This window comes from Rhopalosiphum maidis, chromosome 2 (genome assembly GCF_003676215.2).
Source record: "Rhopalosiphum maidis isolate BTI-1 chromosome 2, ASM367621v3, whole genome shotgun sequence".
Lineage (NCBI taxonomy): Eukaryota > Metazoa > Arthropoda > Insecta > Hemiptera > Aphididae > Rhopalosiphum > Rhopalosiphum maidis.
In genome coordinates, this window is record NC_040878.1 from 30,338,416 (window position 1) to 30,356,463 (window position 18,048).

The 18,048-nt window shown below is 32.0% G+C and overlaps 1 protein-coding gene across 2 annotated transcripts in view; it reads right to left on the reverse strand.

Moving 5' to 3' along the window:
• Window positions 1-18,048, reverse strand: part of LOC113553081 (mucin-17) — a 76,594-nt gene that overhangs the window by 8,602 nt on the left and 49,944 nt on the right. For both annotated transcript variants that reach the window (XM_026956227.1, XM_026956225.1), the window contains exons 2-3: window positions 7,900-7,956; window positions 43-6,972 (exon numbers count right to left, since the gene is read on the reverse strand). In XM_026956227.1, coding sequence (XP_026812028.1) covers window positions 43-6,972; window positions 7,900-7,956 — 6,987 coding nt within the window. The remainder of the gene's footprint in view (window positions 1-42; window positions 6,973-7,899; window positions 7,957-18,048) is intronic.

Consider the following 18,048-nt stretch of genomic DNA (forward strand, 5'->3'; position numbering starts at 1 on the left):
ATCAAAATTCATCTCAAATATTATTATAGAATAACATCTTACCTTTGCCGTCAATATTAAATTCTTGTGGAATTTTTGATAAAGTAAAAGAAGAGTTTTCCCTATCACCAACATTGTACAAAATGCTTTGGGTTAAATATTTTTTTGGTATTTTTGGAAAATCAAACAGAAATACGTCCTTAGTAGGTGGAAAATTAGGCGCGTTTCTTTTTGTTCGATTTTGTGAACTCCAGATTTTGGATTTTACGACTTCCCGCTGAACTGGAGTATCAGCGGAGCCTTTCAATAAAAAATGACCGGTAGTTTCTTGGTTTTGCTGAGAAGATGGCTCAACAAGTACTACATTCACTTTTGTAGCACGGTTTTCAATTTTTACATTTTTACTCACATCACCTAATATACTTTCTAAGCTTTGAGTTTCTTCTTCGTTATATCTTTGGATTTGATCATCGTCAGTAGATGATAAAAGGACATCGTCAAATTCAGTCGCAATCATATCCATTACCGATGAAGGTTCTACTTCACGTTTTCGAACAGTTGCTGTTTCATCATAATTTACAGTTGACAAAACCGTACTAAATTCTCCTGGCCTTTTACCCGATACATATAATGTCACAACACTTGCTTCCGCGGGTTGTATAGCGGGGTCTGGTGGTTTTTTGGTAACACTTTTTTTTTTCGATGGTTTAGTTTCATCTTTTGATAAAGAATCTTCATACTTTGAAGTTGGTTCAATTAATTCTTGATGAAGTTCTTCTTGTGTAGAATCAATACTACCAATCAAATTATTCGATGTAGTGACTTGTCCTAGTAATTGAGCCTGAAGTAATGCAGGTAATAATAATGTATTTAATTGGTTATTGGTTTGTTGGACTGTAGGAGTAGTAACTATTGTTTCAGTTATATATTCAGTCGCTGTAATAACATTTGTAGAACTGTCAATTACTGTTGTAGATATGACTTTTCCTCTAAAAGTTATTGGCAATACTGTTGATGTAGAATCGGTAACTGTAGTCACATAAGTCGTACTTTTCGTTTTAAATTCGGTTGTCGGTAATTGAGGTGTAGCCATAACAGAATTTAATGCTAATAACGGGTTTACTGTGGGCTGAATTCCTAAATTACCCAATAGCAGTTGTGACAACAATAAATTTGCTAATGGTGCATTAGCTAATTGTTGTGGCTGAATTGTGCTTACTTCAGGTTTAACTTCATATATGGTACTTGGAATTATATGAGAATAAGACGTCTTTCTTCCTCTTATATAAGTGGGAGTAAACGTTATACTACTTGTTGGTTGTTCGAAAATAACAAATTTTGTTATTTCGGTTGCTCCATTTAGTAATGTTTCAGTAACTTCTCTAATAAGTTGAATTGTCGGATATCCATTTTTACCTGCTACAGTACTATATTGATGAGGTCCAAGTATTTCAATACTAGGCTTTGCCGTCAAAACTTGTTTGTATTCCGTGTTTTTTCCAATAATTATAGGTATTGTTAATTCTGTTGGTATCTTATGTGTAACTGTGATCGATCCATCGAAAATAGTTTGAGTATTAGAAAATGTATTCACATCTTCTCTAAATCTTGATCGAGTGTTTTGTCTACGAACCGAAGGTGTATAACGACGATTGTTTCGTACTGGTTCTGGCGTCGTAGTTGGATATCTTAATCTAGATAACCTTTTGGACGTAGTAGTTGTTTCTTGTTGTACAGGCGGTCGTGTTCTTCTGAAATTCGATGTTCTTGATGTAGGTGCTGGAGCTGGTGTTGTTTGAGTCTTTTCGCGTAAAGTAAATTGTGATCGTCCAACGTTAGAAGAAGATGTGGTGGGTGTTAATCTTTGTTGTTGCTGTTGCTGTTGTTGATGTTGTTGTCTAGATCGACTTGGCTGTCTTTTTGTTGGCGGAGGTGTCCTTATTGGTGCAGGAGTTTCTTGTTCCACATATTCATCTTCATAATAATAATCCACAGCCGTATTTTTAACAGGTTGTCTACTTCTATAGCTTCTGCTATTATCATTTTTATTTCCAAACTCTATTTGTCTTTTTGTTCTGCTTTTTCTACTATTAAAGGGCCTGATTTGAACTTGGTTATTATTGAAAGTTCGACTTCCTCTTGATGGTCTCTCAGTTTCTGATACTGCATTAGATTGTGTTTCAACTTGTGTAATAGCACTATCTATATTGTCATCAAAATCTTCGTCAGGTCTTACTTCTTGCTGTAATTTCTCTTCGTCGAAATTTGATTCACTCGTTACTTCTTGTTCCTGTTCCTTTTTACCAAAACCTCTAGATGGAAATAATCCATTGACCGGTTTTGGTCTATTACGTGTAATTAAAGGACTAGGTGTTTTTGGTCTCTGAGGTCTAGGTGTAGTAGTAGTTGTACTTGTCGTGGTTCTTACTGTTGTTCTTGCCGAATTTCGTCTTGGAGGCTGTGTTGTTATTGAAGTTTTTGGTAATGGGGGTCGTCGAAGTTTTAATAATGGATTATTTCCTCTTCTTGATGACTCTGTTGTTGTTGTAGATGGCACAGTAACACTTTCGTCTTCCTCGTTATTAGAAATTAATAAAGTTTCATCAACTAATGATGTGCTCACCTCATTGTTATCTGGTACTTCTTCAGTACTTGTTGTTAAGGTGCTTGAAAATCGATTATAACTGGATGATACTGTTGGACGTATTCTAAAACGTGATGGTGTTGAATTTTTGATTGAGGATTCTGGTAGTTTTGAACTTGTTTGTCTTTGGCTCAAACTGCTTCTTCTAGAACCACCAAAACTAGACGCAGAAGATGTTGGTGATATTTTCAATGTCGATGAAGGTGTTCTACTTTTAAAATTAACCGAGGTAGATATTATTGGTGTATTAACACTCTTAGACCTAGAATATTTTCGACTATTCGATGATGATGGCGTTATTTCAGATACTGGTAATGTACTGGATTTTCTGACACCAGAAAATCGGTTTCTGCTTGAAGGTCCTAAACCCTTTTCATTTGTTTTTAATGCCGGAGTTGCAACTATAGTTGGTGTTATACTCCTATTTATTGTAGCAGCGCCCAAACTATCGGTAGATTTCTTTTTTGGTTGAAAAGTTGGCCTCGGCCTCGATGCAAATGGTCTAATTACGGGGAATGTTTTCTTTTTAGGCGAGTTTTCATCATCGGATTCATCACTTTTTTCTGTCGTAGATCCATTTTCACCCTGTGAACTTTCAATTGTTGCAGGTGATGGCGATATTGGAATTTCACTTTGAAAGATTTCATTAAGTTGGGTAGAAGATGCTTTCATTTCTTGAACCGCAGTTGGCTGAACTCCTATTTTAACTTTAGAATCACTTTCAAATTCTTGTGTATATTTTCCATCAATAACTTTTCCTATTACTTTGGTTTCGTAGTAAGTTGTACTGATATCCTTTACACTAGTACCTTCTATTATACTTATTAAACCAGTACGGTATGTCTTAGCCCCTAGAACTGTTGTAGAAGGTTCTCCATTCTTTTTTTTATCGTTAACCTTGATTGACGATGTACTTTCTATAACTTGAGCATAAAGTTGGTCAATGTAAGTACCAAGTGCTTTTGTTGTATAAAACGTAGTACTTACTCCATCGGCATCAATAATTTTACCTTCATTTAAAGCCACAATTCCAGTACTTTTACCATTGGGTTTTACATCACTTGGTGTTGTATTTTTAATAATATTTGACGTACTTTCGAGTATTTGAACATATAATCCATCAATGTAAGTACCATAGACATCTGTGGAAAATAATGTGGTTTCTCCATTGTTAACTTTAAGCGTTGTAAGTGATGATAATGATCCTGTGGGTTTTAAAACTGTAATTGGTATATTCTTATTTAATGGAATTCCTGGTGTGGTTTTAATAACACTATTTTCCCCTTCAACATCATCTTTGTTCATATTCACTTCAGGTTCAGTTGCATTCAATATATTTGTTACAGTCTCCAATCTACTATTAACTACAGTCTCATTGTCAAGATAAGATGTTGTAAAATAAGTGAATGTCGTAAAGAATGTTGTAGGTGTGGTTGGACTCAGTTTTTCAGTGGCTATTAATTTAGTCATTGACGATGGTTTTATCGTGGGTGTTATTAAAATACTATCAGAAACAGAAGATGATACAATATTGGTTGAAGTATCTTCTCGACTAGTTACTAATGTACTGCCATCTTTATAAAGCGTTGTCCAATACGTATAAGTAGTGAAAAAAGTTACTGGCAATGTAGTTTCTTCACTGTTTAATGTATCTACTTCTGTTGGTTCAACCATTGGAGGAGCAACATTGGTTATAGTTTCAAATCGACTTACAACTTCACTAGAAGAACTTCCTTTATAAATTGTTGTAAAATATGTATACGTAGTGAAACTAGTTTGTAATTGGTGTGTTGGAGATGATTCAATATTCTCATTCGTTTCAGAACTTTCCATATCTTCATCTTCATCAGTCGAAACTTTTCGTTTAATATTATTTGATGAGATTGACTTTGTATCTGTAATAACCGATTCTCCAATTACGTCATTCAATGCTTTTTCATCATCAATAATGTTGTAATTAGTGCGGTTTCTAGTTATTGTCATATCATATTTATAAGATGGTGTAATCAATGTTTCATTGTTTTTATCTACTTTTGTTTCTATTTCTTTTTTCATTTCTTCATTTACAACTTTTGGATCATCCATTAGTTCTGGCGTTGTATTTGGCACTTTAAATAATGAAGATTTTATTTTATTTTTCACTTCTGTAGGTTGAATGAGTTGAGAAAATGGAATATTTGATGGCTTAATTACATTAGTATATACTTCGGTGTGACTTTTAAGATTAGTTGATCCGTCTGACGAAAGTTTTTTAAAGTATGTATATGTTTTTGAAAATGTTTTGCCAATACTATCATCCAATGGAGGTGTGGCTAACTCTCTTTTGAAATCTACTGAATCTAAAGTAGAAGCAAATAAATCATCATCTGGCTTATGCAAAAAAGCAGACGAAGGTCTTCCTGAACCGACACGTGTAGCTAATACTCTAGGACTTCTTGCTGTTTCTTGTACCATTGTACTCAGAATGCTACCTTCTTCTCGGTCAAAAAGGCCAGCTACTGCGGGATCTGTTGCCAGAAAATCTTTTTCTAAAGTAGATGTAATAATATTTGTGACAACTTCTTCTCTACTTAAAACACTAGTAGTTGATTCTTGGAAAAATGTTGTTAAGTACGTGTAAGTTGTGTATAATGTTTTAAATAACAATTCTACTTCTTCTTCTTCTTCTTCTTTTTCTTTTTCTTTTTCTTTTTCTTTTTCTTTTTCTTTTTCTTTTTCTTCTTCTATTTCTACAGGTTTCATTGTTGTAGAACCCATTTCAGTCACCATTTCATCAATAGAGTCTTTAATAATAGGTTTTTCTGTTGTTACTTCCTCTTTCATTAAAATAGTTGTTAATTCAGAAATGTCTTTATCTTCAGACTCTTTTTCAGTTGTAATTGTCATCTCTTCCGTCGTAGTTTTAATATCGTCTTCTTCGGGAGTAGGAGTAGTAGTAGGAATATTTTCAGTTGTAGTTGTAATCATTTGAGTCATTGTATTTTCAGTCACTTGAGTGGGTTCTGGTGATAGTACAACCCTTGACTTTACTGATGTTGTAGTTAAGGTGTCATCTACAGGTATAAAGAAAGTTGTTAAATATGTATACGTCTTATACAATATGTCTTCAGATGACGAAGAAGGTGATACAGTTTCTTCTTCTGGAGTTGTGGAAATCTCTTCTTCAGATTCAGTTGTCATTTCATTTATATTTTTTTCTGTCGTCACCTGAGACTCAGTTGTAGTGGGAAATGTTGTCATTGGTATTTCAATTTTAGATGGCTTAGTTGTTTGTGATGGTTTTGATAGTAACGTTGATACAGTTTGTTCCAGCTGTGTATATTTACCATTAATGTACGTACCATAAAAGAAAGTAGTTAGTCTAGTGGTCTTACTATCAATAACATCTACACCTCCAATTGTTTTCAATAATCCTAATGCTTCTTGTTCATTGTTAAAGACTCTTGTAGTTTCTGAAATGCGACGGGATAGTGGTTCTGTTGGTAAGGCCATTGTCTCTTCTGTTGTTGCAATACTGGACTCTATCATACTACTATATTCGGCTTTCTCTGTAGTAGGTTCTAACGTTTTAGTGGAATATGATGTTACAGATTTTGTTGGACTTATTATATCTTCCGGTCGAAGGGTTGCTTCACCTTTAATACTCGTTATACCTGTGGCTTCCGGTATTGTTGGAGTTTTGGGCATAAATATTATAACTGTATTGCCAACTGTTGTCATAAAATCTGCAAATCCGAAATACGTAACGGTTTCGTATTTTTTTATTTCTACTGGTTTGAGCCCATTTCTAAATAAATTTTTTGATGATCTTAATTTATTTCGAAATGAGTCTTCACGTTTGGTTGTAAGTTCCACTGCAGGTAAATAATCTTCGTCATTATTTTTTACTGTGAAGGTTGGTAAACCATTTTTTGCATTTACCTTTGCTGGTTTAATAATATCTGGAGTAAAATGCTTTCGAACTGATATTTCCTGTCTAACAGATACATTTGATTTGTCAATCGGCTCTGGAGTTGTTGAAAATTCAAGTTTTCTTCCTTTTATTAAATTTGTTTCTTCTTCTTTAGTATTCTCGAATACCTGTGGTTGTCCTAGGTTATCTAATATTGTTTGCAAGTTAATTTCGGGGGTATCATGTCGGTTCGTTGGTTTAATATTGTCATAAAACACCCGAGAACCAGTACTAACTATATGTGCATAACGATCACCAACGGTGGTTCCAATAACGTGAGTTGCATATTCAGTAGTAACACCGTCCTGGACGAATGTTCGTGCCATTGAAGACAATAATCCAAGTGTTGGGGACGTCTTTTTCTTTCCATTGTCGTCCAGCAACAGGACAGTCACATCTAAACGATAGGGGGGCAGCAAAGTTAGAGCGACAGAATAGACAAGAAATTACACATACATCAAAACATAATATGATATTTATATATACAAAAGTAAAGCGGCAATTATTAGAACGAGTGAATCGTAGAAATGCATGATCATATTTCATGTTATTATTTTTTAAATTATCTGATAACTAAAAGTTTGAAAATAATTTGTTTTAAATTCCTAATTTTTCAATACCAATTAAAGTAATGAAGTATTAATATAATTTTTTCAATTATATAAAATTGTTATTTGAACATATTTGTATCAAATCAATATCTAAGTTTTATTGTATTTTAGTAAAAATCAAATTAATTTTATATTTTATTTTTTTTTAAGAAGATAGTATAATATTATTATCTAATAATAATAAGTTATTTTTGATTATAATCAAAATAAATTTTACTATTGATGGATCTAAGTATTTTGTTTACAATAATTGAAATCATATTTATTGAGTTTTTAACTAAAAGTTATTACATAATAGGCACCTATTTTGTTTATAATGAGTGAATCAGTTTTATATTTATAAAGAAACGTGATTAAGATGTATAGATAGGACAGGTACTCATTAATAAAATATAAATTATTATGTAACAGTTGCAAATTAATTACAGAACGTTCTTTAAAATAAAATATGTTATAATATAGTTCTAGTAAAAACAATATATCGTTGCATATTCGAATTTTCAGACTTTAATCTTTTAAATACATATTTTATAAATTTAAATTTAAATCTACTTATTTTTATTTTTAATTGATGTAATATCTATTATAAACGTTTAATTAATTTTCACACGTCCCATAAAATGGCTTAACGAACCTCTACCAATGTTATTATTATGTTCACAATTAATTTACATTAATATGTACAAAACGTTTTAAATATGATAAAAACTTACCACCATCCCTTTTGATCCTTTCTAGATTTTTATCTTTTTCATTGAGCAATATATCACCTGAAACGTAAATACATAGAATATTAATTCATGATTATTATATACTGATATTTATGTACTTCACGACAATGGCCAATATGGTGTCTATATTGACATAAATTATAAATAACGTAAATTGTAAAAGTTATAAGCTATATGGTTTTGTTTTTATTGTATCTAAAATACTTAGATAATAGATAATAGAATATAAATGCAATTATGCTTATAATATTAATATAATATTTCAAATGTATTGGATGCTAAGACAATTAATGAGTATATATTTTAATTTCATAGATGTCTTTTACATATGTACGGTGTAGGCTTATGATATTGGTGTATACTATAAGAATTAAGTGATTTTTTGAAATATAATTATTGTGTTTATTCCAATTTATTTCTAATCAATCGATAAAATTACAATAATACTTATGGATTTATGGAAAAAATTTAAAAATTAGAAAACAAATGCAAGTAATCGTTTAAAATATATAATTTAATTACAATATAAATATGTATGTATTATGTATATTTTATATTTAATTTGACTAATAATTTACGCTCCACGAGTATGGTTTAGATAAATACATTACGTTCAAATAAATGAATGATACAATAGAAAATCGCTTGTGATAGTATTACGTATTGAAGCATTATAATTATGATGTTACAGGAAATAAAAATAGGCTTCCGTTGATTTGTGGTTTAATATATTAATGATTGTCTAAATCCGTTCTGATTGTTAAGTACTTATTATTTTACAACAGTAAAGAGACACTTATATTTCATAATAGATTGTTTATTTATTTATTTTGGATAATATCATGTGACATGTATGCCAAGTTAAAATAATTATTGTTTCTTTTTTTTTTTTAAGTGTTGTTAAAACAACATAATACCTAATAGTATTAATTTAAGTTTATGGTAAAAGGACAACAGTTAAAAAAGATAAATTTTTCCACACGCATGGTAGTGAAAGGATGGCTATCGGTAAGTACCTCGAGCGCAGATATAGAAAGGGGCTATGAAAAGTGCTGTAGTTGAAAGTATTTGTTGTAGAAACCACTTAATAGGTGGGTAGAAGTTGCCAAGATATGTATAATATAATGCACGTGTGTCCAATGCACGATATTGCATAGGGATTAAAACGTATATGTTGGAGGATAATAATCCGGAGGTAAAATATCGAGAGTTGAAAATAACGAAAATAAGTTTCGTGTGCCTAGGGGTATTTTATACAATAATTAACAAGGTATCGTTCTCTTTTTAATAGGAAGGGGTAAAGCACCTATGAACCTATTCGACATTGGTTCCATATCGATATATTATGTTGTGCTCAACATCTTCGATGAATATCAGAATATCAAATAAGTACGATGGTCTAATCGAAACCTAAATTCAGACGATCGACGGTGTAGGTCGATAATAACAAAGTGGTTTATGGCAAAAAAAGTACGTTCTCTTTTTTTAATCTAATGATCATCGCATTATTTTCAGTATTAATTTTAATGTTTGTTTCGTGGTTTCTATACACACAACCAAAATGGCCGAAATTTAGGGGGAAAATACGAATAGCAATTAAAAATAAATTGAGATATACTTAACTCTGGTAACTTTGTATTAGGTATTTGAAATTGTTTGACATGTATAGCATGACAATAATTTAATAAGTAACTCAAAGTAAAAAGGCAAGTATATGCCTTAGTTTTATGATTAGAGTTACTAAATAATATATAGATGCGATAAACTGTATAATATACCGATCATTATATATTATTTTCTGTACATGCCATTACGCCAACAATGAAATGTACATACCTACTTATCAATAACATTATACCTAGAAAGCTGCTGGATTGAAATTATATTTTTAATATTTGTTTTACAATAATGCGTATATATCAGATTTAATACAATAAAAAATTAATATAAAAATATATATCGTAACTTATACATGGTTCATATCATCTGTATTTAAATAGTTTTAATGTACGTTAGCGATAGTGAAAAAAAACGATAATCGTTACGACTATAGGGAAATATTATTTTATATTACATCAATACAATTATATAGTTGGTTTACACTTTGTAGTAAGAACTGTATTTGTTTACGAAATCAGATTCGATCGGAGTGGCCAAAAATGGTCACCAATCTCATTAGGCGTTCAAATTATCCTTTATAGAACGGTATGTTTCAGTCGTCACGCACCGGCGGTGGCGGCAACGATTTCCGGGAACTGGGTCGAACGGTGATGTCGTAACGACGGAATCGAGTCATGTTGAATTGAATTACCATAAAATAACATAATATCTGCCTATATATATTTGACTAAGAACATTCGTAAGTGAATACACGAAATTATAACGATCGAAGCGAGAGAGTGTGAAATGAGTGAACTGGGCATAATCGGTAACCTTCCGAGGGGTTTGGCGCGCGTATGACCTGCAGCAGATGGAAACGCCGCTGCGGCATTATGTTTGCAGCCGTTAATTATGACGTTATAGAAATGACATTCTTCCGTTTAACGACCGTTTGTAAAATAATACACACACGCGCGTGTGCGTGCTTTGTGCCGCAAGCTTAAATATTAAAGCAATACTTTGTTAATTCAGGTCGCATCTGGGTACGGCCGCGGTGGATCATAAATCGCACACATTCCTCGAACACCCCTCCCGCGAGCCGCAGTATCGCCGGTGCGGCTAACCGGTCGGGTCATTCATAAAACTGACGACTATTCACGCACCACAAGTCTTTCCATCGATCGACGACGGACAGTATTATTATGATATTATTATGTTACGGAGACATTGTATAATACAACCATAATATGATATACAGACGATTCGTAGTCAAATTTATATACGAAACACCGTCGGCTGCTGGTGAAACTATTTATAAGTCATGATAAAAACTCAAAACCGCCGACAACTATTACAATTTACGACGGCTACAACGATTGATAAACCGGATAATAATATTCCTATCGACGGCCGAGTGTAGGTATCGAAATCAAGTCTTAAATTGGAGACGACGAACCGCACAATTCGACTGTAACGCTTTTTCATTTGATTTTTGACTAGTTTCTACAAAAAAATCGAAATCACAATAATATTATATTTGTATACGACACGATTGCCACTCTGCAAGCAGAGAAAAACGTTAAAGCCTTCGGGACATCACGCCTCTACCCCGTACGTGATGCGTATTAAGAAAATCACAAATCGAGATCGCCGTGGACTTTATATATACGTAATACGCACAGCGATGAAATACGATTTTCGCAAATCGCTACGTGGTACGATATGATAAATATTTTCTCGGGATTTTCAATATCCGAACAACACGCGAGATGTGTTATTTCACGGTTTGTTGTTATTGCAGTCAGTCGACTAACAACTAATAATACATTGAACTTCTCCAATGCAGTACCCCCGCGAAGTCGCGCGTGCTCGGGCTGCACGTCCCGACACCATCGACGGTGTTTTTTTTTTTTCACTCCCGAAACGAGAAAGAAAAACTATAATATAACACCGCCGAGTCAATTCGACCGTTCCGAATGACGCCGTTCGCGATGCAAACCGTATACGTTCTGCGTGTGTGGCCCCCGGTAATATTGTCTCGGGTCCGTAGTTATTTATTTTTGTTGTTCGGCGTTATAAATGATATATGTTTCGCTGCAGCCGCCGTCGCACATTGATCATCATTGCCGTCGGTTTATAATAATAATAATAATAATAGTAATATGTGGGTTAGTGTGTGACTGCCGGCCAACCGACCGTCGTTGCAGCAGCGTACCCTTTTTTAGCAGCAGCGAGTGTGCAATACACATACTTTGGTACATTATAATAATATACGTGTCGGTATATACATATATAATATAATAATACACGTCGGTCGGCGGCGGACGCGAAATCGTTATCGGCGACCGGTTCGTGTTACCGGCTCCTCGACCGCCACGTGATTATATTATTATTATTATTGTTATTATACGTCCATCATGCGTTCGCGTGCATAATAATATGCAGTGAAACAACGACAAAAATAATAATAGTAATAATAATATATACGCCGGTGTTACCACGTATTACCATATGGCCGCAACAATAAATAGCTGCATGTGTAGTACGGCGGTGTAATGGCGGCCACAGGTTGATTGTTGTGGCACGGTGGAGCTGGTTAGGATAGGCCAGGTTGAGTATTCGACTGTGTGATTTACTGTGATCGAGAGTTCCGATCCCTGGTCGAACGGATCCCGGAAAAAAGCATCATCAAACAAAACATAGGTTTTTTGAAATGCAAGCAACACGACGACCTCGCAACTGACATCACACTCGTTCGTACGACGGCCTTTAGCGTTGCGAATTCAATCTGACAAGTGGTAATATCGACACGCTCATCAGATTTGAGAGTCTCGATGACTAGTTGGTCGATATCAAGGCTTAAATGGTTGTACTTCTTCTTTTATCGAGCTTTCCGCATAATGTTGCAAGTGCGATTTTTAGACAAATTTCATCTTATTTTTTTCTGAGATCTGGGGGAGGAGTGAATATACGTAAAATTACGAATCGTTTTTCGAATTTTATGATTTATTATTTTTTATAAATTTAAAAGTTAAAGACACCAATATAGTTTCTGCAACATTGTAGTACTGAAACTTCTTTGCTATCACACGAAGCTGTCAGAACTGCGTCTCGTTCAACGCGTGATCTACATTGACAAACACGATTTACACTACTACAGTGCGATTGCCCCAACCTATCCTAACCGAATGCATATATACATTACGTCGACCAACCTATATATTTGCGATGAAAATCGGACACACGAAAAAACGACGTTTTTATGTTTATTCTATGTTATTTTGTCTTATCGTAGGTACGTATAGTCACGCGTTAGAAGTAGGTAGATACTTTACATGTCTTACAAACGGGTTCTTGTTGTTTATTAAAAGTAAATTATACATAATGTCTTATGGATTGTGTATCCAATATCCATGTAGTGCATACAAGTATATTTTGGGTCAAATGTTTCGAAAAAATAAAAAATAAATGTTTAGCACGCGTGAATCAAAATGCAAAAATCTTATTTATTTTTTTCACGAGCAGGAGTAATCGTGACCTATGTTTATTCGCAAACCGCAAAATTATATTCATCTACTTATGCATGTGATTTGTTGAATATGAAACGTCCTATTTAGTACGTATTATATACTGTAATATAAGTCTATAAATATTTAGTATACTCTATAAACCAGATATAAATTACCTACTGTGTTAATGATGAGATAATATTTTATAATGTACGGTCTTTTGTTGACTGTTTGATAATATTATCTATGACCCGAATAGATTTTATTTCTCGATTTGAAACAAAGATTAGATTGAGTAACGATAATCCGATTGCTACCAAAATCAAACTATACCAATCAAATTATTAAAATCATACTACAAACTATATTCGCTCTAAGTGTACGTATACACGTAATATAGTCTAATCAGTCACAATTGAATAATTCAAATGGGCCACATGTTTCAACGCCATCAACAGTAAAATAAATGGACGGGAAACTAACCAAGTCATTGCCTCCGAGTAACAACAATAATATTGTTGTTGCTAAAAAAAAAGTGGCTGCTAAATTTACGGTGCTTTGTGCTACGGTGAAGATGAATTTATCAAAGGATGACATCTATATATGAATGACGGGTCGGCCATAAATGGCAGTAACTGCACTTACACGCATGCATATGTGAACCATTGGCGTTTTCTTTTATAAAAATGTTTCGCTTTTTATAGTATGTTTTGAAATATTATGTTCGTATATCGTACAGAATTGTATTTATGTTCAAGCTAAAACGTACGAGAAATTTATACCGACTTTCCCGTATGTTTATTATCGTTTTTAAAACATAAAATTTGTTATATAACCAACTGTGTTATATTGTAAAAATCGCAATTATCAATCCATGTTTTTTTTTTATACATTTAATAATATTTATTTTTAATTAATATTTTGATATCACGTTTGAAATAATTTTAAACTCGATTTTAATTATGTGCAATTCGTAATATGTTCAACATTTATACAGACGTTACATACATATTAATTGACTATTAAAAATAAGGATTTATTTTGTTAGGTTAATAAATTGTTGTATATAAGCCGTTATTTGTGATAGTTTTAAGCTCGTTAAGACGTCTGATGAACTAGTTGAAATAACTCAAACTCAATAAATGAAAACTTTTTCCAGTTAGATTCGTAACAATATTTTAAGACAACAGAACAATTATTTTAGAGTGATTTAAATTTTAAACGAGTCATATAATAATAACGTACTGTAGTAACGTCGACAGATGAAATAAATGTACAGAACTTCATTGCAAGTACAATGTATTATGATAATAATATAATAATACTTACTGCAGTATTGCACATTATAGGTATGTGAGTTACAAGTGTATGGTTAGCACTGATTATATATTTTAAAACTGCATTTTTGTAAATACAATATTTACTACGCGTTCAAATTAATCATGTTTGTATAATATTAGTAAGTAATTATATTTGTTTTTTCCCTTCTCGTTTTTTACACTGCGATTCCCTATTATACTGTAATAGTACATTATTCTATAGAGTATTTTAATTTTCAAGTATAATATATCGCGACAAATAACCTATCCGTTAAAAATGTACAAATAAGGTACCTACCTACTATCTATTTAATTATTTCTTTATTGTCTTAAGAGGACCAAAGTTCATCGCTGTAATCCGTGTCATATACATATTATACATGTATAATTTATTCACCTACGAGAACCACTTATCATGAAATTTTTCTTAAAAACTGTACCATTTTTAATAATCTGAAACGACTAGGTAGTCGAAATTCTTCGGAAATCCATCGCCATCATGTAATAATATGTATGTACACACACGCCACGCACATATTATAAGTTGTCGGTACATATATGTAGATACATTCTCTTTACTCACAGCCGTGTGTGCTACGAAATCCATTACGTGTTTGACTAATATTTTTAGAGAGATATTTGTTTTCAACTGCAAATGCCCCGCGGCGTCATTACATTGCTTATATGGATGTTAGTTATAACCGTTCGTGTTTCGTTTCATTTAACGCTTTTTCTTCCTACACAATAAGCTTCTTCGTCAAACCTATACAGCAATAAAAGACATTTATATTTTATATAATACGTAATATTCTATTCTATGTGTTTTTGGACGTATACCTATCCGAATAGCTTCGACTTAATCATAAATCTAGCCAGTGTACCAGTGTACGTATTACATCATGAGATTAAATATATTATAATGTATTAGGTTCCGTGTTTAGAAGTATACTATGTCTATATTGTGTCTTGGTGTTTCTAGAAAAAATATCGGCTTTTTTTACTTGAGTGAAATTTATAGTTTTATATATAATATTAATTCGAATTTCGAGTTGTGCGTGTGAAGCTCATTCTGTTTGTTCATCGCGAGTACTTGACACTAGCGTCAGATGTCTTTGCAATAATTGAAATTATTCAGCTCTGAATTATTAAAATACAAATGTCCGCAATGCTATGTTGTTATGTTATACATGTATTTTTAATAACTCATCATTTAATCGATTATTTTAGATCAATTATTGTACAATATTATGTTGATCTGATTATTGAAATTTAAAATTTTTTTGTACAACGTTTTTATTTTAATATTTTAAAGTTTGAATTTTATTCACTTATGTAAAAATGTGATGTTTGTTAATTTTTTCGTTTTAATCTTAAATAAGAATAATAGCCATCAAAAAACTTATAAAATAATTTAATGATTGTAATAAATAATATTATGTATGTAATTTAAATATTTATTTCTTATAGGTGAAATAAAAAGCTCAATTTTTAACAAAAAGATGTTTATTCATATATAGATTATAGATACAGTATGTACTGTATACTAATAATTATAGTTACCTACATAAATAGCCTAAAGTCACTGAAATTAGGTTTTAACTACCTATTTATATTATGAAGCATTTAAACAGGTATAGTGAGATAATTAATTTATATTAAAATAGTTCAAAAAAATCGGTCATGCGTCATTCAGTATAGAGGTATTGAGTGGGAGATCGATCTGTGGGTTTTATCCCTTTACGTGGTTCCAATTACTTCGGTGCCTATAGGTTATTAAGTATTAACGAATAATTTTATAATGTTGTATCTGCAGATGGCAACAGTTGACGTCAAATCGTTTTTTCTTCTTCTGTATTCAATAACTATTTAAAATTAAATAACCATATTAATAGTCCGAAATTTTGTCACGTCAACGCCAACGTGTTTTACCTTTCTTTTCGCCTTTCATTCGAATTAAATTTTTTTTTTAAAACACGTGCCTTATCCAAGCCACTATTATAATACGCACACACACATAGGTAGCGTCGGCTATTGACCACGAATTAACCCGTCGGCCGTCCGGTCACGTGTCACGATTAGATTACACGGTCGATTAAACCCACGGATTACAATAACTATATACATAAACCTATGCACTATTATACGTCGGCTCTGCCGGTTAGACGTGCAAAACATTGTTAGTTCACATGTCGCCTGGAGACGCATGCATATTATTTGGTACTTAAATATATTTTTTTCATCTCGTCTGCAATGATAATATAGACTATAGAGTATAGACGGTAGGTATAATATATATTATATTGTGTTTTCGTCGAAACCTGATTAAACACTTTCTACTTGAATAAATACAAAAAAACGAGTTGTTTTAAATATCCCGACAGAATTGTAGATCTTCTACAATTTGTTTAAACACGTTATATAAATCACATATATATTTTTTTTCAATAAACGATATCATAATAATATTATTATATCGACGATGAATAAAAACAAATACATATTATGCTAACCGTCTTTTAAAAATTCGAAAGTAATGGGAAATGTTTTATGGGACGTAAATTAGATTTTTATTTAATGATTATTGTCTTCAATTAACTAAAAATTCTCTGACCTTCTCGGGACTCATGAGAATTATTAAAAGCGTGTGCAACAAAAAGTGTGTACATCCATGGTATTTAGGTTAATTAGTTGTAATAACATATTATGTTCAAAGTTAAGACCTATTTTTGAAACTAAACCGAAGTGTTTATTTATTTAATTATTATATAGTATAACACATGGAGTTAGAACTCACAATAGTATAATAAATTATAAACATATTTCTTAAATAATCAATAATTCAATATGTCGAATCTTTATATATTCAACACGCAGAATTCGGAAAAAATGTGTATTGCTTACAAAAATATCCATTTTGAGACATTTTACCCGAAAGGGGGAGCTGGGTAAGGCGTAACTCCATAACATATAAAATTATAAACTATAATCATACGACATTTAATTTACATCATTTTTTCAAACATTGAATTACATTTTTTAGTTTTTGTTTTGTTGATACTTAAATAATTTTAACAATATTCACAATATAAAGATTATACAATATATTTTATTGTTAATTTTTACTCCAAAAAAAAAATAACTTTTTTTATTTCAAAAAGTAAAATATTGCATTTGTTTGGATTCCTTAAAATTCAAATAAAGTATCCTAATAATAAGTAAATAAGCTAAATGATACTATACAGTTTCAAGTCATTGTCTTAGCTGAAGTACATAATATTATAATAATACCTATAACATTATTGTGGTTGCAGGCTTATTATTAACAAAATGGTTTATATCGTTTATAAAATGTTTGTTTATACCTAACATGACCAAAATTGTTGTTATTACCTTACACAAGCCCAGTAAGCACACGGAATGTTTTCATGAATATTCGCTATCTGCATCAAACGATTATTGTCCTGCAGTTTATATTACATAATTTGCAGTGTTTGAATATATCGTGCCAAATTGTAATATTATACAAAAATGTATCGGATTCGCGCGACCACTTAAAGTGCACCCGTAAAACCAAAACGGTGTTGATCGTGTAACGGATATTTACATATTATTATTATATAGGTAGTAATATAATATGATGGCTGTCGATATATTATATAACTTATGCTTATCACCAACAGATGGACAGGAAGAATTAAACCATT